Source organism: Calypte anna, chromosome Z (assembly GCF_003957555.1).
Source record: "Calypte anna isolate BGI_N300 chromosome Z, bCalAnn1_v1.p, whole genome shotgun sequence".
Lineage (NCBI taxonomy): Eukaryota > Metazoa > Chordata > Aves > Apodiformes > Trochilidae > Calypte > Calypte anna.
Window position 1 is genome coordinate 37,560,296 of NC_044274.1, and position 22,198 is coordinate 37,582,493.

Below are 22,198 nucleotides of genomic sequence, written 5' to 3' on the forward strand. Positions count from 1 at the left end.
TTTCATGTGAAAGTTTCTGTGGCTAACACTTCAAACACCTGAAAGCTACAGTTTTTAGTGAGTAAGACTCATCATTTTGTTACAATCAATAATGTAAACCACACAGGAAATTTTATCAAAGAAAATTCTGTGTGGCGATGCATAAATGGTAACAGGTGTAATGAAGTATCTGCTGCTATTATATATGCTACAGATACGAATTTGGGCTAATCCAAGGATTACAAAACTGTAATAAATCTACAAGAGATTGTATTAGCTTCTTCAATTACTTTAACTTTTCTTTAACTCCAATGAATTTAACTTCTCCACTGACTGCTTAATATAATTTTATTAAAAGAAAACATACATATGATAAGAATAATATGTTAAACCTTAGACAATTACCAGGCAATGTACATTGAAAGATATGCCAAATTATTTTCCTTTACAATAGGTAAGTTACTTGGTGCTGTGTACTAGTGCAAAACCAGGTAAACTGGAAACTTATGTGACAGGTTGAGTGACTAACCCCAGGGAGTCTTTTCCATCATAGCAAATGGAATATGGATGCAAAAAGTTACACTTTTCAATCAACAATGCTTGTCTTGCTACAGAATAAAACAAATAGAGAAATAAAAGCAAAAGGTACATGACAAAGACAGCAGAGTCTGCACAATCTTTAAGTATGTGTTCCTTATAAAAAAGATGAGGTTGTACTGCAAAACCAATAAAGCTCTCCATCAGAGACTGCACCAGTACAAATAAACAGTATGAAAAAAAAAAAAGAAAACAGCCCATAAACTGTGATTTCCTGCTGCCAAAGCATTTAAGCTGCTGTGGGGACACTGACACATCTTTTTAGGTGTGAGGGTCGTTCATCTCTTCAGATGACTGTTTTCACAGAATCACACACCCATCCAGACTCCCTGTTGTTTGCAATTGCTGCTGGTGTAGTATGAAGAGGGAGATTCTACCACTGGACTCTGGAGGACCCCTACCTGCCAGAGACAGCTCATGCATATAAATGTTCTTTTCAAAGTACTTTTTTTTTTTTAAACAGATGAACAACATCTGCAGTTACAGATTTGGCACCTATTCAGCAATCTGAATAGCTGATGCAACTTCTCAGGGCAGAGTGGTGTAATCTGTCATCATATATACTTCTCTTGAAAAAAAACCACACACAAAACTACGTTTTTTTTCTTTGTTATCTAGGTTGACAGACATTCTACTAAGAGTACTGGAATAGTAAAGTGGCAGGTAGAATTACCAATAGGAGGAAACCTACACCTTTTAACTTTACATAGACATGAATAATGAAATATCAAGGCAATTAATATTTAATTACTCTTGTTCATCTCATTGCAACCTAGTATTATATAATTTATGCTTTTTTAAAAAAGTCTTCACTAAGACTTAAAAGTCATTCCCAAAAGTTAAGAGGCTGCATTACCACTGATGTTTTCTCCCTTTGGATAAGTTTGTTGATACTTAAATCTGCTATAAGTTAGGATATATATGAAGTCACAAAAATCTGTACTGCAGAAAGCTAAAGGCTTTAAAAAGCTAACAAGAAAGCAGATGAAAATTTAATGCATTATCTGTTGTTGAAGTCTTTAGCACATGAGAAGTTGTGAATTTCTAAAGTTTTTTTAAACCTTCCGTTATCTTCTAAAGGCAAATAGAGACTGGTAGAATTACATCATTACAAGTCTTTTTTACCACTTGATAATAACAGGGGAAAAAAGAAAGAATGGATTACAATTCGTGTTCCAATTTTTATCAGCATTTCCAGTTACAGTAGAATAGTTCTTTTCATTGTGGAAGATAACTTAGACATTGATGTCAGTAACAATATGATATCCCGTTAGACTAGTTTCTAGACTTTTTTGGAGTTAAAAAACCATAAGCAAATAAATATAATATTTTTCTGCTTACAGAGCCAGACGTATTTTGTGCTAATCTAAATATTTTTTATGCCTTCTTATTTTATGTTGGTGGAACCACTACAGTGTAAAAAGCTGCCAGGTGAGGAAAAAAAGAAGAATAGAGAGAAAGGGGGAAAAAACCCAAAGAAAATAAGCATTTAGCTTCATTTTGGAGAATCTAGAGTCAGAAACTGAATTCTGACTGTAAATCACTGGCAGATCAGTTTCTACAGTGACAAAATATTAAGCAGCATAAATAATTATCTAATAAACTTAATCTATGTAATTTTTCATCTGGGTAAGAATTTTTTCTTTCTTTGATTAGAAGACATTCAGCATGGCAAAAAAGAAAAAGGCTTCTTCCTTTTGTCTCTAATACAGAGGTGACGTTGGCTGCTTGGTAAATCAATACTTCCCAAGCGTATTAAATAAACCTAGTGGCAGCTGAGCACAGAGTTAGAAATGCCTTGATGAACAGTTTGAAGAATGTTAGAAATTCAGTCAGGCAGCCAGGCAAGAGCAAGGGAAAGGACCTTCAAATCAGCTTTTTGAGTTTGTTGCACCATTGGAAGAAGAGAAGAGGGTTGCACTGGTACAAGGGCAGCAAGGAAAATAAAAAGGCATAAACAGCATGAACAAGACTGCACCTCTTAGAAAGATTTCACTCTACCTCTTTATTAGTGGAGCCCTCTGCTGTACTGCAGGCATCCTGGTGATGTTGCCTACTTGACGATTCAGCGCCCCGAGGTGAAGAGGAATCTGGAGATGGAGACTAGACATGGCAAAAAAATTAATTCATAATCTGAGAGACCAATGTAGAAATTCTCCTTTCATATTTTTTTCTAACTTGACAGTGGGATTAAGAGATAAAATGAAAAAAGGAAGAAAGAAAAAAAACAGACAACCACTTTTAAAATGTTGCAGCCCTTGATTTTTGACATACTGATCACAGACCAGTGTTTCAGCGTATGTACTGGTTGCAGCTGATAATTTTTAAAATTTCTTGTGTTTATTTTTCAGCAGTGTACAAAATGAAGCAAATGGAAAATAAAAAGCTGTATTTGCTGGCAGGCAACATTCAAGCATAGTATCATTGAAAGGTCTTTTTGCATGGTGAGTAGAGAGAGGGTCGTCTGACGTCAGCATTGTCCAACTACTCGTAATTACTGTCAGCAAAATATTTCACAATTTGTGCTATGATCTCAGTACAATACGTGCTCTGTAGACCAAATTTCCTCATTTTTCTCCCTTTACCACAAACAGTTTAGTGGAGAAACTTCAGTCATGTTCTTGTCATTCATGACTGTCAGGAAAGTTGTTGCAGAAAAACAAAGGCAACAGCACAGAAAAGCAGTATTATGGAATACCTGGAGCTATGTGGTCTGTGCATAAGTTATCTCAGTAAAAGGGAAAAAAATTTTTGGAAAAGTGTATTCTAATCATAGGCAACTTCAAATGGATGCTTGTGACACTAAAAAGCTCTGGTGAGATACCTGAAGTCAGAACAGAGGAAACTGTATGGAGGTGCAACACAAGAACATATAGTGTGGGATTAATGGAGATGATCAAACTGAAAGAGTGTAACACTGAATTTTGTGAAACAGAGTGCAAAAAAAATCATAGATACAGAACAGAACAAGAAAAAAAAAATCTCCTTTATCTTCATTGCTTTGAAAGGTCTTGGATACTTACTAAATATTAGATCTATAGTTAATAAATAAAAATTTCAAAAAAATCCAAAAAATAATTCCTTATACAGATGTATCCTGGGTAAAAGAGCATCTTCCTTTATTTTGAATCTCAGCTGCAGGGCAAAAGGAGATGCAGTTGTGAAATGGTGCCTATAGGGCTGGCATGGGCAAACACTGGCCAGACAAAAGGCTGCTCACTGGCACCCACACAGGGGGTATGGGAGGAACAGAGGCTCCCCTGAGCTGCCGTGTAACCACCAGATTTTGTGGTGTCACAGGGACTCAGATGCACAAACCCCAACTCCTATTTACTTAAGAAAGTGTCTGCAGAGTGTTCACAGTTTCAGTAGTTACACAGTATTTCTCCAGTATTAGGATTAAATACAAAAAATATGCCTAATACTATCAGCCTAATAAGGGCATTGTAGTATTGAATAGTAAACAAAGAACCAAAACTAAAGCATATTATATTTTAGCATCAAATGTATCCACCAAAAAAAAGTGTTTAAAATGACTGAAAGCTCTCATATTCATACACTGAAGTGATAACAATAAATGATTTAATTTAAACAAGTTGGTTGTGGACATTAAGAATTTTTGCACCGTTTAAATATATTACCACTTTCTCCAATAGCACTATAAATACATTTACTCAGCTACTTTTATCTACAAAATACTAGAATTAAGCAACCATCAAATGGTTGTGCTCTGTTTGAATGCTTGCTCAAATTTTTCTGGGGAAATAAATTAAATACCAAAATTAACAAATCTTAACAACAGACACCCTACAAACTTCACTACATGACAGGAGAGCTCTTCCCAAAAATATTTGTACAAAAAAGTTCAGTCTTTTGAAGAATAAACATTCAGTTCTCTTCTGCAACAAAATTAATTTTCAGAGTTATCACATACAATGCACAAGGAAAGAAAGCAGCCATAACAATTACAAGAAATACTAGATACACCACAGTCGACTGACAACTTGCACAACTGCTCAAAACACAACTGAAACCCAAAGGAAATGTTCAGTAACTACTTTGTTGATTGTTAACAAAACCAGTCTTAGAAGCCTGATCCAAACACAGTAAGTTCATGTGAAGCAGGCTGTTACCACATAGACAGGTCCACCAATGGAATTACTGTTTACTGATGTGCAGCAATAAAAATGAAAATTAAAAATAAAATAAAAAAATAAAATTCAACAATTTTAAAAAATAATAAAAAAAGAAAAGTACCAGTTACCCCATTTATCCTCTTGAACACCTACTTACATGTTTCTTATGATATTCAACCTGGTACATCCAAAAATTCTCCATCTCTATTCTAGCTTGCGTTTTTTGACTCCAACCTGCAAGCCCCTGCACCTAAGAAACCTCCCTTCCTGTTTTGCAGAGTTTAGTAACAGAACTAATTTGTAACAGGATAGGACTGTGTGGCATCGTGTTGCATCTAACCTGTCCAGTCAGCCCAGCTGGACACTGAATAGCCCATGAAGGCAAACATAGCTGACACAGAAACATCTTCAGATACTCTTGCCTTGTAAAAACAGTGTTGTTTTACCTGCTTTTAGCAGCAGCTTATCTGAAGGGTATAACCTAGTAGGACATGGCTACCATCACATACAAGGCTGGGACAGAGGGCATGAAATCAACACAAACTTTTGAAATGCATAAATCACTTAAACAAAAGACCACTACTTACAGTCCAGTAATGTACACCTACTGGCTTCTTGGTGGAACAATGGTAAATAGAATTGCCTTATATACTAGTTCAGAGAAGGCAACTGGATAAAGCAAGGCTTTAAATTTACTTGATTTTAGGGACAAAAAGTCCTTTGAGAAGTATGAATACACATTAGGCACAGGTCAAAGCACTGTGAAATACTCAGTTCTAACACACAGGCACAGTCAGATGCATAATTTCACAAGCACTATCCAATGCAGCACAACTATGGCAGTAGATTTCTTAGGTTTTAGCACAACTTTGTTATGGCAGAATACCTACTGTGATGTGAACTGGTAAAATTCTATTCACTAAAATCAGACTGAGATCATCAAGATATAATCATAGCTTTTAGGTGGCATAAAGTACACATAAAGAATAGAGTTGAAAGCTAAATTTAATTTATGATGTAATGGCTCACCATTACTGGTTGTCTTTGTCTAAATTTGCATTAACTACACTGTTCAAATTGGGGAACTGAAAAAGTAAAATCAATGCAGAACTACTGTACACATGCACATATACTCTGCATACAGCAAATGCACTTACTTACATGAGTTTGCTGGCTGGTCCAGGACCCTGATAAGATACTTGATAGTAATCAAGAAGATGTAGATAATGTCCTGTATGACAGTCTTAAATACACAACACAGGACGTATTTTGTATGTAGCTTAAGGTAATCTAGAGCGGTGGGTCACATGTGCTAGAGGGGTCTTGTAGAATCACAGACCACCTGTATTTAAGAACAAATGAAGTTTGGGGAGTCTCAGCTCAGTCAATCTCCCCCTGATCCAGCTGATGACACCCTAGAATGATGGAGCATCCAGCCATTTGGTACCAACTGGATAATGACTGACAGTCCCATTTGAAAGATCTGACTGTCCACACATACCGCACCATGCAAAAGCTCTGAATAAACCAGCTTCTTTAAAACAGGCACTCATGCTGTCCATAAATGTCCACAAAACACCATGGAGTTGTAATTCTACAGTAAAATCCACTGAAGTTACAAAGCCCAAGATTTTGATCTAAGCAATAATGTTGTACCTCTATTTTTAATAAAGATCCCTACCTGTTACTGTTATAGTAGTGAGCCTCAAATACAAAATGAAAGTGTACCTAAGAATACCTAGAGGTTTAGCTCTGTCACAGAAGTCTGAATGAGCAAACAACAAATGTAACTGAGCCTGACAGGGAAAGATGGTGCTTTATTTTGCCCATATCAAAGTCTCTTGGCCACATGAATCAGTATCAGTTAACCACGCAGCTCCACAGTTACACTTTGTGAGCTGATAACTTCTCTTTGAATGAAATCTTGGGCTGTACAGACTCTTGACTGCTTGTCACATCACACACACATGCTAAGCAGGTGAGGTCTGGAGGCTGCCAGCACCACAGGGCTACTGGAATACTGGAAGCTGCTTCAGTGCTGGCTCTTTCATCTCTCTCAAGTATGGACCTTCTTAGCAGTACTTTCACTTGAATTTCTAGTTTAAATGCAGCTTCATGTGTCAGTCTAAAAAATTAATGTGGATCGCTTCTTTTCTTTCAAAAGACTTTCAAACTGTAGCAAGTGCTATTCTAGTTTCCAACAGTACAGGAAGATCACCTGAAATTGCGGTCATCTTCAACAATTAAAAAACATAACACAAAAAAAAGATATCAATGGGGCTATGTATCCACTTCTCACTGTACTTTAAAGGCTCATAACTCATCTGGTGAATGTTCGTCTTCAAGCAGCCTAACTGATAAATTTAAGATGATGAATCAGCACAAAGCTTTCTGCCCTGGATGTTAAAATGCATTTTGTTGTTGTCTTTTTCCAAATTATTTCAGTTTTGGAGTCTTTGGGGCATTCCTTTGTTGTATGATATTGAGAGTGTGGTCTTGTATAGATGACAGAAATATAACCTGTACATTGTATGCACAACCAACAGTTTTAAAATAGCTGCTCAGAAAAAGAAAACAATATCCTACAAGCATAAATTCATCTTTATTTAATTTCTTTTTCTTTCTCTTTTCCCCCCCTTTGTTCATCTGTTACTGAAACACACTTAATTATTTAAAACAGTCTTCTCTATCACCTTATTAATAATACACTGGTCTTGATGTGGAAAAAGAGAAGCAAATCTATCTCCTGAAAACACTTCATTCCTGCAGCTAAGAGAACTGAAAAAATCCTGCAACTTCTCAGGGTTCTTGAAATAAAAATGTATATAACCAAAAAGAACAGAGAAGCAAAACAGTGCATCTCTGCTCTGCTCTACCTGAAAGGTTTGTCTTCAGCTCTGATTTTTTTTAGTTCACAAATTCATGTACATGGTTTTGTTATACTAGGGTTTATTCTAATATGTACCACTTCAAGTGTCTCCAGAACAGAGACTGTGAAAGATGATGGAAAGTGTTGGCACACAGCAAAAATCCAGGTAACAAAACTTGGCTTTCAGATCTGTAACCCAGTGGATAACTGAATGGACTTCTGAAAAGGTCATGGTTCTGAAATGGACAATTTCTCCTTCCAAACCACCATCTACTCCTGGCTAGGGAAGAAGTGAAGTGTCTTCTCTGGACATGAGAGGACAGAAATATTCTTTGAATCTCAATGAAAAAAAATTTCCTCAAGCTTTTGTGTCTCTCAGTGCTTTTCTCAGTATGTCTCTGTAATTTCACAACCAAGCAAACCACTATTCTCAAAGCTCTATGACGTTTGAAAGATCCTTTTCAAGATCCTTCATACAGTTTATATACCAGAATATTTAATTGTATTCTGAGATAGACAAAAAACTATTACCTTTTCTACTTGAACCTGTGCTCATGTTTAAGTCCAGGTCCACACCCTGCAGATGTCTTCTATTCAGACCTTTAAACACACTATTCCTGTGCATAGGTAGGCTAGGTAATATCAGTAGGTTTACGACAGAAAGGTTTCCTCTTCTGACAGAGGAAAATAAAAGGCAAGAGCTACCTATGGGCCTGGTCTTCCAGTGAGATACTGTGCACATCTAGAAGAACACATTTTCCTAAAAGGTATCCCTTTCCACAATTGTCAGACACATTTGTACCATCATCTCTGTGTTGGTCTCCAGCACGTTTGAACATTTTTCAGTCCAGTGAACAGATTCTCTCCTGTTTCACACTGAGAATATATGACATTAACTCCAATTTCAGTCTTGTCAATAGTGGTTCAGTATCCTGATGTCAAATTATTGCAGCTTTGCAGCTCTAACTGGCATTGTATTTGAAAAAGATACCCTCACAAAGCCATATCCAAATGATGGTCTGCTTTTCTCTAAAGTTTTCTGATGAACAGAGTATGGAAATCTATGTTGTTTGTCCATATCTCACATATGTGTCAAGCCCTTACTGTATTTATTCAAAAGATTCCATGTTTTGTTCCCCTCCAATCTTATGAGACCCCACCTGAAGTACTGTGTGCAATTTTGGAGCGTCTAACAAAAGAAGGACATGAGCCTATTGGAACATGCCCAGAGGAGGGCCATCGAGATGATCAGAGGTATGATGCACCTCTCCTACAAAGACAGTTTGTCAGAGTTGAGGTTGTTCAGCCTAGAGAAGAGAAGGCTCTTAGGAGACCTTGTAGCAGGTCCTGTCCAACCCAAACCACTCTATGATTCTCAAACATTGACAGAATTTTCCAGCACAACACATTTCACATAAAGGTGATGTTCAGGTCATCTCTTATTCAAGTGAAAGCATGCATCACTAAACAAGGGTGCATAAGGCACATGACACCAAATACTCTATAGTTAAATATTAAGAGGGTGCACTTCAGTACACTCTTTATTCACAGAAGTCTGCTACATCATCTGCTTTCTAGAAGTCTGCTTTCTACATCACAGGAATAACAGTTTTTTAAAGTAAAATTTTTGCATACCTGCCAAGTATTTCTTTGCATAGGAGAGACTGAAATTCCTGGTAAATTAAACTGCAAATAAACCTGGAAACAGGGTATCTTAAAAAGAAATAGATCATCATCTGTATCTTTCTGTAGCTTTCTTATACCCTCACAGTTGTTGCATGCCTTTCCTAACATTCCTAACATTCTTTTCCCAAACTATACCCGGCTGCAGGCCACCTGAACACTTCTGGATTGTTTAGCTTCTGAAAATCATATCTGGACATCTCCAACTGGCATTTTACCAAGCATTCTTCAGTGAATGTATCCTTCAAATGCTCAGCCCAAATATTCAGCACTGAGGAGTGACAGTCACTTTCTTGTGAAAAAAAGCAAAAGACGTTGTCACCTGTAATGAGTCTCAGCTGCTTCATTCTTTTGACTCCTTCGCTTCACTGCTATCTTGTGGAGAGCTCCTAGCTAAATAAAAAGTGACTGCTATTTGGATTTAAAGAGGTTTTACCATTTTCAGTATTATATGATTGACAAAACAAAGTTATTGCAAATATCTTCAAGTCAGTTCTATCTATAAAAGCACAATGGTTTTACTAAGAAACAATGTGGGGACAATTGTCAAAGTAGACCTGCAAAATAAGTGGAGGTTAATAAAAGCACACAGTTTGCATGACTTACCTGCTACCTCCTTGATACTCCTGTGGGAACAAAACGGTGTCTTCCCTTGTTACATAATTCCTTCTTATGTCAAGACCAAAGTTACAAAGCAGACTAAGTAACATGTCTGGCATGTGTTTGCTACACTGAAAAGCTCCCTTTTGAGACCCTGTTTCTTCCTCAAGCAAGCCAGAAGAAAAATTCATATTTGGATGTATGGCTTTCAAATATATTGTTATTATAATTGATCACTTAGTCAACACAACCTATCTTGCCCTATTTATGGCTAGGCAGTCCTAGGAATGCTTTGTTAAAGAAAGCAGACTGTTCAGATTGTAAATGAATTGGTATCTGAATTAAATAATCCAGTAAAACAAATGCAAACATGTTTTTCTCCAGCGAAAAACAACATTCCTATGAAGTCGTAAGTCCATTCTTATACAGCACATATTCCCTTTACTCTTCTACAGATCTTCTGGACTGCTTGCTTAATTTATTTCCTCTTTGCATCTACAACCATCATTTATTTTTGTACTGAGCTATACTGTCATTATACCAACTGTTTGGATTACAGTCAGCACTGAAATCTCAGTCAGGTTCTTATCTGACAGGCAATGAACAATACTGAGTGAGAAATTAACTTTTGCTGCAAAATGTACTTCGATATCTATTGTAAATACAGACAAATGGAATCACATGGTTTTGTTTACTCTATGAACATACCAGGCTGAGTCCTACCAGCATACCTTAGAAAAGGTAAATTCTGCAAAGTGAAGCAAGATTTTGCTGCCTTCAGGAAAGACTCAATGCTCTCAGGACCCCCAGCCTAACTTCACTGAGACCATCATGGAATTGTGTTTTACAATCTGATAATCCTGAAGCAACAGGAAGTTCTTCTCTCCTCCCAGACAAGGACAGCACATAGAAACATGGACAATATAATGAACAAAAGGGAAAGCAAAAGAGAAATGGGATCTATTGGACAAAGAGAAGAGAGATAATTACAGCTTCTGGAAAAATTTTAATTAGTTAAAAATAATTGTTTTCCAGTGTAGAGTAATCTGGAAAGGTTGCTTCAGCCCTCCACATGACTGATAATCAAGTCTGTAACAGACATAGTTTCAAAGTATTTGTATAAGTAACTTTTGCAAGAAAGTTGTGGGGTTTTTAAATAAAATGTTGCAATGAAACAATGAAGAAGCAGCCCAAGAGCACTCAGCACTGTGTTTCCAATATCTTTCAACGAAAAATAAAATCTGATAGCTATATGTCTAGTCAGTTTCCATATTTTTTAGCAACTCAAGCACCATGCTCCAATTTCTTCCCCTTCATAGAATATCTGCATCCATCATTTTGAAGGCAGATTTAAAAAATCATGTTTGTCACAGATCTACACATGGCATGTGATCTTTTTTCACTATATGAATTCTCTTTGCAGAGGCTGAAGTGTTTTGAGTGGTTCTGAAGCACTCCTAGTAGGTTATGACAATAAATTATGATAAAGGAAATAGGAAAGCTGCTTAATATTTCTTTTATTTTTCAAAAATAGTGCTCCAATTTATAAACTGTTCCAACATAATTTAACACAAAAATATGTTTTCTAAACTTATGGACATTACTCTTCTCTTTTTTGATCATAATAAAAATCCAATTAAAAAAAAAAAAAAAATCACTTGATTGATTAAGCTAATGCAGGAAATACACTTCCATTTCAGCTCTTTCCTGGGTAGAATGACTGTGATAAGAGAGGCTTAAAAGCTAACACCCATCAGGAGGCAGTCATCTGTTTGGTGTTAAAAACACCAAACAACACACAAAAAGTTCGGTCTTTCATTGTTGTTCCAAAAGAACAGAAGTCAGCAAAAACATTCTGCAGAAATAAAGGGGATGGAGTAGACACTTGCAGTATGTCTCATCTTTGAAGGAACAGCATGGGTCCATTATGATAAAACAGTTTTTGGCCAGTAAATTTAGGCTACTAGTTCTTTCCATAACAACACATAAATGTAACAGTTGTTTATGACTTTCTGTTATTAGAAATTCAGAAAACCCATAAAAACTCCAGTAAAAATAGCCACACCAGCATCTGGAACAACAAACTGTGAAGTGATCCTGATTCAAGTGAAGCCTCATGCCAAAAGTGCAGAATTTCACAAATGCTGATTATGTAAATCTGAACAATGGCCTTAGATACTCGAGTTGATTGAGGGTGAGTGCACTTTACAAGAATACTGAGGTTCACAACACATTTCTAGAGCTTGCAGGTGGACAGAATCCTGCAGCTTTTCTGGAATATGAATCTGATCTACAATACCATTGTAAAGAATATTAACAGATTTCCAACTGAACTGTCAGGACTGTTATGTAACAAAAAATGAAACCCCAAAACTGAGAATGAACAGAAATACACAGGGACAGACGAGACCAGATCGAGTGTTTGGTAGATATTCTAAAATATCCCATGGCAGTGAAAAACGTAGTATCATTTGTTTCAGAAAAAAACAAGTAAAGAGCTTCACGTGCCAAACTCTTGTATAAGTGGGGTCAGCACCACTTCATCAAGAAAAATTTGCCCACTGATAATGCATATCCTCTAGAGTACAAATTTTAAATAGACAAAGCACTATGTACTTTACTGAAGGGTGAGTTACAGAACAAAAGCAAAATGCACTCCCTCCTCCAGTGCCATGCTTCTTACAGTTGAAGGAAGGAGGAGGATATAACCCAAGAGCTGAAAGCTTTGTATACTCACGTCTCCATCTAGTGGCCTCTGGTCATCAGAGTCTCTGGTTGGACTGATGTCCTGCCTCATCACCCAGATTGGCTCCTTCGGTTCATCAGGGGTATAGGGAGAACGGATGGTCCTTGTCTTCACTTCCTCAATAGCCTCTTTAATGTCCTTGATGGCCAGGGAAATGGCATCTCTCTTTTCCTTGCTGTACCGCTGTACAGATTCTCCTGAGCTGGGTGTAACTCGAGAACCAGCTGTGACCTGGCCATTACTTTCATGCCCGCCACTAGTAAGGGCGTGACCATGCTCCAGACTCTGCTCTGACTCTGGCATGTCTTCAGCTGCTTTGTCTAAGCTCTGGGAGCTCATGCTCTGCTTCACCTCGGCTACAATCTGATCAATATCCTCCTCTTGCTCGTAACTATCCATTCTTGGGTAGGGTGCAAACTCTGCCTCTTTCTCGGGGCTGTCAGACTCCCCGTCAGACCGTTCATCGTAATGGTGAAGGCGGGCACCAAGTGCCTCCTTGCGGTAATTGTCAGCTTCCTCCCTTTCCCGCTCATACTGTTGGATCCCCTCCCTAACATCAAGGTCTGGTGTATCACCTATCTCCTCATACACGTGCTCCTGCAGTCCGTAGTCAGCATAAGGCTCAGCATACTGCTCATCCTCCCCTCGGTGGAACAGCCGATGTGTGTAGACATAACCCGAGTAGGCTGCGTTCATGGCTTCCTCGTGTTCGATGGAATGGAAGTGTAAGTGATTGGGCAATGTTCGATTATGAAGGGCCTCACCATGTTCAGCCTCAGCATTCTCTGTGTACTCCTCAGACTCGGGCCTGTACTGCACCGCATAGGCGCTCTCATCCTCATTTTCTTGAACTCTCTCCGTGTCATAACTGCCCTCCACCGTGGCTATCACATCCCCTTCCGCAGTGTCTGTGTGATTGTGGAAACCACTCTCAGTGCTGGCTGAACGAGCTAACATCCCTTCCTCCTCCTGCCCAGACAGGCCCCCTGGGACGCTGTTTGCATGCCTTGGGTAGCGAGTTGCATAACGCTGCTCCTCTTCCACCTCCGAGTGCGCCAGGTCAGCCTCCACAGACTCATTCACTGCTCCACTTGCTGGTTCTTCACTTACCTCCCCCTCAGGTGGTCCACCCAAATGGTTCATGGCAAGTTCTGGTGGGTAGGTCAGTTATGCTATCCACATTTTGTCTATCTCAGCTGGAAAGAAATAATAATAAAAAAAACAACTCTGAAACTACTCTTAAAAATATAAGTGGAGACATAATAAATAAACAGGAGCAACAGAATGCAACCTTCCTTCCCTGGCAGGCAGACATTTGACTTTATCAGCTCTGAAGTCAGAAAGAAAGAAGAAACACACAGCAGCCAGCCGAATTTGACCTCCCAAGAAAATGCACTCCAACAGCAGCAACCACCAATGAACCCCTTGGGAGCTGCACTTCTCACTTCTATGGACAAATTCTTTCTGGAAGGAAAAAAAAATCTCAAAAGATGCAATAATTCACTAGAGAGGTCTACCAAAAACAAATATAGAGACACCAGGAACAAGAAAGCTCTGTAAGAATACAGATTATCTTCTGCAAATTTCACAGAGCAAGCAGACCTATCTAGCTCAGGTGGTTTGACTTTTACATGACAGACTCAGCTATTTTGGGCCTTGCCCTGTGTTTTTAAAATGAAGTGTCATGAAAATCATATTTTATTTTTCTTTAGCTCCCTAAGTCCATATCCATAAGCAAAGTCCAGCTTGTGACTTAGTGATAAGTATTAAAAAAAAAGGCAGCTGTAAGACAACTTCTAACTTCAAGGAACTACAAAAAAACATGTCATTTAACAATTGAGAAAAAAAAAAAAAGCATTAATGTAAAATAGAACTTGAACCAATTCTAATAGACAAGGAGGCTTAGGATGCTCTCTGCTAACTAAATGAGATATGTGCAAAAGAGTGGTGGGACTAAGTTCCTGTGACAAGAAAGTAATAGTAATTTCAGCTGCCCTGAAAGGCTAGGTGGGATTTACTTATGCTATACTTCCATGGAAAAAATCTAGTGGGTGCAGCTTCCAAGCTTCCAGATCGATGAACTGACGATTAAGTTTTAGTCTAATGTTTTAGTCTTTAAAGCCTAGGAGCCCTTTTTTTTTTTTTTCTTTTTTTTTTTAAAGAAGAAAAAGGAAGCAAAATACATCTTGGTCCTTACTCCAGACAGATCTCTTCATTTTCATAAACAGCCCATATACAGCTTTTGGAAATCTATTTTGCTATGTTTAACCTCTACAGCTTGGCTTTCCCATCCTCATCAAGAAAGAAGAAAAACATATAGTATATCACACAGTATATAAAAATGCTGTTGTAAAATAACAGCTAGTAATTTGCATTAACTGAATAGATGAAGATGACAACAATGTTCTACATGAACTAATCTCTTTTCAAAATAACTATGAAAAAAGTCAGTGGGTGTATTTGGGTTTTTTTCCAGCTAAAGAAAGCCAAGCTGTAGAGGTTAAACACAGCACATTAGTTTATTAAGAAACCTTTCCTGAAATGGTAAGGTGTTTTCCAGCTAAGACTGTCAAGAAATCAGGAAATAATGGACAGAATACAGGTGCACATGCAGGTGTGTGCCAGAACTAAGAAACCAACAGCATACAACATATGATTTAAGTAAATAAGCACAATACTGGACAGCTTTCCATTTTAAACCTACAAAAGGAAGGGTGAAAAGGGCAAGACTCAACAGCCCTTTGAATAGTCCATCCCAAGCAGGATCTCCTGCTTCCATTGAAGTCAGCTATAAAATCTCTATTGCTTTGTACATATAATATAACTGTTTAAAAATTCTGCCCTGTATCTGTTGCAAAGTAGCCCTTGATTTACTCCTAGGTGCCACTGGTCACCCATAGGAAAAGGGCAATACTAGGTGAGAGAAATGAAGTTATACATAAACACAGGATGATGACCCACTTTCTGAAAACCTCATCACATACATCCTGCTACATCATTAACTAAATTATGTCAAGTTAGAAAAGAAGGCAAAATTCAACTGCTTGAAGACCATCCATATCTCAAGTCAAATAAGGTATCAAATGTCAAAATACTTACAGCAGAAGTACTGATTATATCTGAAAACATCTGACCCTGTCTTAGAAGCCTTAAAACAGGCTAGAAACCTAACACATACTATGAACAGAGAGCATTACTGACATGTCTAGCTGTGAGAAACAAACTTCAGAGATTACAAACCATTTACAATATTGCTAAAAAACACCTGAGAGCCACAACTTTTCCTTTTAAAAAATCAAAGTTTCCAAAGTTCCACTTGTGACACCACCCTCATGCAAAGAATCATCTAAGGCTGATTTCAAATAGCGATATTCTGAAATTTTCAACGTTGTGTCTTTTGAAGGGATGAGGAGGAAACTTTTAAATTTTACTTAAAGCTTTTCACTGAAAAAGGTCCACATTTGCCTTTCTTCCAATGCTTTTAATTTAATTTAGCTTGGTAATTTTGCAATAATAAAATGTGATTTTCAGATTTATTTAGAGACATTTTAATTCTTGCAAAAGAAGATAAGTTTACTTACAGAACTGTAGATATAAATACATACCCTTCAGTCACCTAGGCCCCAATAAGCTTCACTGAAAAGTAATCTTCTAAGTACATTTATTCAACTGTTTAACACAGTCTTTAGGACAGTAACTTAAAGAACTACGTATCGACGTTGGAAGCTAGAAGCACTAAATCATTTTTCAAACATGCTAGCCAAAATACTACTAAAACCACGTTTTTTAATTCTTAGTAGTATTTCCCACAAGTAAATACAAGTTCTGCCTGATTTTTCCTACCAACCCTTCCAAAAGTGCTTTATTTCCAGCAAGCAAACAAAATTAGTAACCTACATAAAATGCCATAGACAAAAGAGAATATAAGCAAAGGAAGTCATCTGATCTAGCAAATAAAGACGCAGCACCCATCTGAATGATATTATACTTTCATATTAATTACCCAGAAGAGCATCTTTGCTCCACTAATCAAATATATCGGAAAGTGCTCTGTAAGCACTCTTAGATTTGCACTCAGGACTTGATGGATGAATCTGTCTCCAAAACAGAAATTAAAGCTTTATTACTATGGCAACTAGCTCTTCACTGAAGGTTAAAATACCTTCCTGCCTGTAAAGAAGAAAAATAAATATCTCTGCACATATTTGTTAAAAAACATAAAGAAAAAGCTGGCAGTTCTCTATTACTTCATATTAAAAACAAAACATCAAAAACCAAGAAGTATTTAAACACCCCCAAACTGCACACCATCATTTCAGAGCAAGATGACAACATCCATACCCAGTGCTACTCAGGAAAAGACATGCAATAAGTAAAACTGTGAGTACTCAGATTCCAGTTTGCTTTGCTATTTGTTTCCAGGTATAGATACACAATAATTTACTTTTTTGTGCATGCAGGGAGAAATGGACTTTTTTAAATTATTCAAAATAGTCCCTTTAGACTTTACTTTGTAAGAGCACTATGCACTTCATTACCATAGTGTAATCCTGATTTTTTTTAATACAAGATTACACACTCAGTAGGTCTTTAGACTCTTGTTACTGTCCCAAGCTAAGTGCCATGTGGAACACACACCTACATACTTTTTTTGGCAAACAGGCTAAGTTAGGAAGAGACCACAGGAGTGTCCTGCTCACACTACCCCTTGTTTTCCTGCCTGAGCTATGACCCAGAGAAGCTCCTTGGCCTCACCAGCCCCAGTCTGTATCACTGCAAGGGGTATTTACAAACATGCTTTCAAAAAACTGATCTTCTCATTTATCTGTTTGCAGAACTTTTGAAAGAACAAAGTTAGGATGACATCTGAGCACATACACAAAAACAGTTTTTTCACCCCTGAAAAACTTTGGACGTATTTATCCATGTCTTCCATAAAAAACAGCTATCCTTTGAATACATTTACTCCAAGCCACAATAGAAGCAGAAAGCTCTGACTGAATCTGCAAAAGCATCCCACCCAAAGCACAAGTCCTCTTGCCACATTGTCACAAAGCACCTATGGTTTTCCAGACTCCAGCAACACACCAATGTTTTACTTGTATAGGTAAAGTTACTTGGATATGCTCTTTAGCAAACATATATCCTTGAAACACATTTTCACTTTTTTTTTTTTTTTTTAAAAAGAGCACCTATGGTAGAAAATGGCTGAGGATTTAACAGTGTATGCAAAGCCCCCTTAGAGAGAATTTCTCACCTTTCTTGTGTTAGACAACTCTATTCTGAAATGTGACCTGCTTGGGAAACCTGATTGCTTCAGTTACCATGTGCTAAGTAAGCTCATCCAAAACAGCTTTAAACAACAACAACAAAAAAGCTGTAAGATGTATGTTTCTTGCCAGTCAGCAAAAGCAGCAATGGGAAAGTGTCATTCACACCTCATCACAAGCACACACATACACACATCAACTCATACTGATGAGGCTTAACAGCTATGAACTCTCATAATACTACCATTGTAAAGCAGGAAAGCTGCATGCACAAAATCGCTCTGCATTCAAAATATTCTACAAGTGCTTGTGGAATCCTTGTATCACTGTAATACTGTAACAACTTAAACATTAGTTTCAACACTGTAATTTCTCTTTAATATTTTCTGTGAAGTCTCTCACTCCAATTCTGTTCACAATAGCCCTGGAAGCTTCATTTTAGTCTGCAGCAGGAAAATAGCAAAACCCTACAAAATCCTGGGGCACATAATTAAATCTATTGTTTAGATGTGAACAATTATAAAGTTTTCCACATATAACACAATTGAACATTATGTTATTAAACCCGGAGATCTATCTGGAACAATAATTAACAGTATGCAAGCCAGACTGGAATAGAAGTGAATTGGATTTAGCCACAGTGTGCATCTGACTAACTTGAAGGGAAATCACACACCAGATTTCAGTTTCTTAGTGCTTTAGATCTACTTTCACTCTCACCAGGTGTCCTGTTTTGGGCCAGGATAAAGGTAATTTTCTGTCCTGTAAATGTGCTTTCAGCTAAGTCTCCTGTAAGTAGCTGCTCTTGCTGAAATTAACAGAAATTTTCTCAGTCTGTCTGCTTCTAAAACTGGTAACACTCAATGTTATAGTTAGGGCTTGAGAATGGTGGAGAACCAAGGCCACTGCTCAGTTCTGAGGAACATCTTGTGCTCTGGAAAGAGAAAAAGAATAAGGAGGTCACAGCTGCAATCCACCTCTAGGAGAAGCGGGCAAGATAAATTATCAGAATTGACCAGAGTATTCCATCCCACAAACATCATACTTGGTATAAATTTGAGGGATTACAAAGGTCAAACCCTTTCATGTGCCTTCCTGGGGACTGAATGCAAGCACCCACCTGGATGATGTTCCTTAAAAAGTATTTTTCTGCCTTCTAATTCCTATCTTACTGAAAACTAAAATTTAGACTTCAGCGAGAAACACCATTCAGTACTATTCATTTTCAGGCAGGCTAGATCTCAGAAGTTTCTAAAGATGAACAAGAAAAGAGAGACAGAGATCTCTTGAGAACAAGGCTGATATGTGTTAGGGCACCAGAGAAAGCAAGTGCTCTCATCAGAAAAGGAACAGACCCTTCCCACTACTTTTTAACACTGAAGTCTTGCCTACAGAAGAAACAGTTGAAGCCATCCATCTGCTGCTAGAGGAAGGTTAAATGATATTATGATCCAAAGAGAAGTAAGCTGAGCCCTGGGGAGCATCACTTGTGACTGGACACCAACTGGATTAAACTCCATTCATCACAACTCTCTGGACTCAGCCATCCAGCCAGTTTTTCACCCAGCAAGGTGTACACCCGTCCAAGACATGAGTAACAAGTTTAATCAGGAAAATGCGGTGGAAAACTGTGTCAAAGGCTACACTGAAGTCTGAGTAGACAATATCTACAGCCTTTTTGTTGGTCACTACGCAGGTCACCTTGTCATAGAAGTAGATCAGGTTTGTCAAGCAGGACCTAACTTTCCTAAGCCCATGCTGACTGGTCACAATTGGCTTGTTGTCCTGTACATGCCACGTGATGGCCACTCAAGAAGGTCTGCTCTATAACCTTCCCTTGCAGCAGGGTCACACTGACAGGCCTGTAGTTTCCTGGATCCTAATTCCAGCAATTCTTGCAGACAGCCATCACATTTGCCCACCACCTGCCACATTGACTACAAGTCAACTGACCTCTCTGGTTAGCTAGGACTGCTGATAAAATGATGGAAAGGGGCTTGGTGAGTGCTTCCACCTCCCTCGGTACCTTTGGGTGCATCTTATGCAGCCCCATTGACTTCTGTATGTCTAAGTCATGTATCAGATCACCAACCACTCTTCTTGAATTATGGAGGTTCCATTCTGCTCCATCTCAATCTCTTCCACCTTAGGGGGATGGGTACCCAGAGAACTAGTCCTACTACGAAAGAGTGAGACAAAGAAGTCTCTTCCTCAAATATTTGGTCTGCCTCTTCATCCTGGATGAGAGTTCTATAACAGAGACAAAGAGTTTGTAGCCATCCATTGCAGCACTGCAGCTGAGTCAGCCCACCATGCTTCCGTGACGGCAACTATATCATAGTTTACCACCTGCACAACAACTTCCAGCTCCTCCTGTTTGTTGCCCATGCTGCATGCATTGGTGTAGATGCACTAGAGTTGAGATGTTGATCCTGACACCTGTCTGAGGGAAGAAGTTCTAATTTCTATCTGATCATTCTCGGGCACTTCCATAATTTTTAACACAAGAAAATCAATTGTGTCTTTGCTGTCACATGGCTCTTCATCCTGTCTCCACTGAGACAGCAGACCAAAGGCCCTTGCTAGCACACCACAAATATTGGTGTACCAATCCCAGGCTTATCTAATAGCAACTCTGTCCTTATCCCTTCCCACCTTCAAATGTACATTAAAGCTCAATAAATGACACCTGCTAACTCTTGTGCAAAAATTCTTTCCCCTCTTTGAGTCAGCTGTATCCTGTCTGTCACCGGCAGGCCTGGTATTGTGTGGACTGAGCCACGATCAAAAAAACCAAAGTCCTGCTGGCGACACCAGGCTCAAGGCCAGATATCGATATGTTGGCTCTCCCTGCAACTGGTGGGATAGAGAACACTAGTTGTGCTCCCAATCCCTTTGCCAGCCATCGCAAGCCACTGAAGTCTCTCTTGATTGTCACTGGACTTCTTGCAGCAACTTCACTGCTGCCTACCTGAAAAAACAATAATGGATAATAACCTTAAGGCAGTACCAGGGCAGGAAGCTTCCACTTAAAACTTTAACCCCCCACAGAAGCAGATACCAGAGAAGTGGGACTGGTCTGCATGCATGGGCCTACTGCATCCTTCAGATGAGAGTCTCCTAGGACAATGATTTGTCTTTTTCTTCACAGAGGCAGTTTCACTGCAGGGCACAGGCTGACTTACACTTGGTGAGATCTCCAGGATAGATGAACCCTCATCCCCCTTTTTTTTGTGGTGCCACTTGCAGAGCCTCATTCCTGTTGTCAGGGCACAAGAGAAGGTGGGGTAGACACAGAGGAGATGCTGCTGCTGTGCTGGGCAGGAACAAGCTTGTGCACCCAGTCCCTGAAGTCACTGTGTTCATCCAGGCAGAGAGAGGACATGGGATCCTCCATATGTATCCTGTTGGGATCCATATGCCTGTTGGGCCTCTGGCAGGGAAGGCAAGGTGTGCTTAAGCATCATAAGTGCAAGTCCCCCAACAGCTAAGCTAAGGAAATCTGGGGTCCTCTTTCACTCTGTTGTGATTTCTCACAGGTTAATTCTGGTTTTATCCCTGGGTATTATGGGCTGCAACTCTAAGTGGTGGCTGGGTAATCTATAATTTTGAAAAATGAAATTATTGCTCTAGCAATTAAATCATAAGAAAATCAATTTACAAAGAATAAACAGAAACTTAAACAGTATAAAAGTAATGTCAAAGAATAACAATATTTAAGACCAATACTAAAATACAGTTTCAAATTCTGTTACAAATACAGTTATTAAAAATTCATCTTTACTAAATCTTAGCATCTGGTTGGATGTAACTAACAATTTTTCTCCTCTGTGTAAAAGAGCAGAACTGCCTCAGAGAGTGAAGTGGAAAAACACTGTCCAGTGACAAATTCTGGATGCAAATGGTATTTTTACACTAGTGAGCTTTTCATAGTATGTAAACTATGTATTTCTCTCTATTTAAACAAAGGGGAATTAGAATCTAAACTGCAAAACATACAAACAAAAATCCAAACCAAACCAAAACCAAAAGACCACACACACACACATAGGAAAAAAAATACCCCAGGAAGACAAATACTCTTTCCATATTCTTCAAATGCCTTTAACAGTGTAATAAAGAACAGCAGCAGAAAGAGCTAAAAAGTCTGATTCTCTAACCTGCAAGGCATGGCTAACTTTGGGGTGAGTAATAATGCCTCAAGCGCCACACAAAGAGAGAGTAAGCACTATTATGACCAAAAATCCTTGGATTTTCCTCCTCTGCCTACACATGAAGACTTCACCCAACCTTTCTGGTTGAGACTGTCTTATTCAGC

The 22,198-nt window shown here is 38.4% G+C and overlaps 1 protein-coding gene across 3 annotated transcripts in view; it reads right to left on the reverse strand.

Annotated features, from left to right (window-relative positions):
* APBA1 (amyloid beta precursor protein binding family A member 1) overlaps positions 1-22,198 on the reverse strand; it is an 87,796-nt gene that overhangs the window by 23,193 nt on the left and 42,405 nt on the right. For all 3 annotated transcript variants that reach the window (XM_030467275.1, XM_030467276.1, XM_030467278.1), the window contains exons 2-3: positions 12,602-13,806; positions 2,578-2,679 (exon numbers count right to left, since the gene is read on the reverse strand). In XM_030467275.1, the coding sequence (XP_030323135.1) occupies positions 2,578-2,679; positions 12,602-13,753 (1,254 nt within the window). In that variant the 5' untranslated portion in view covers positions 13,754-13,806. The remainder of the gene's footprint in view (positions 1-2,577; positions 2,680-12,601; positions 13,807-22,198) is intronic.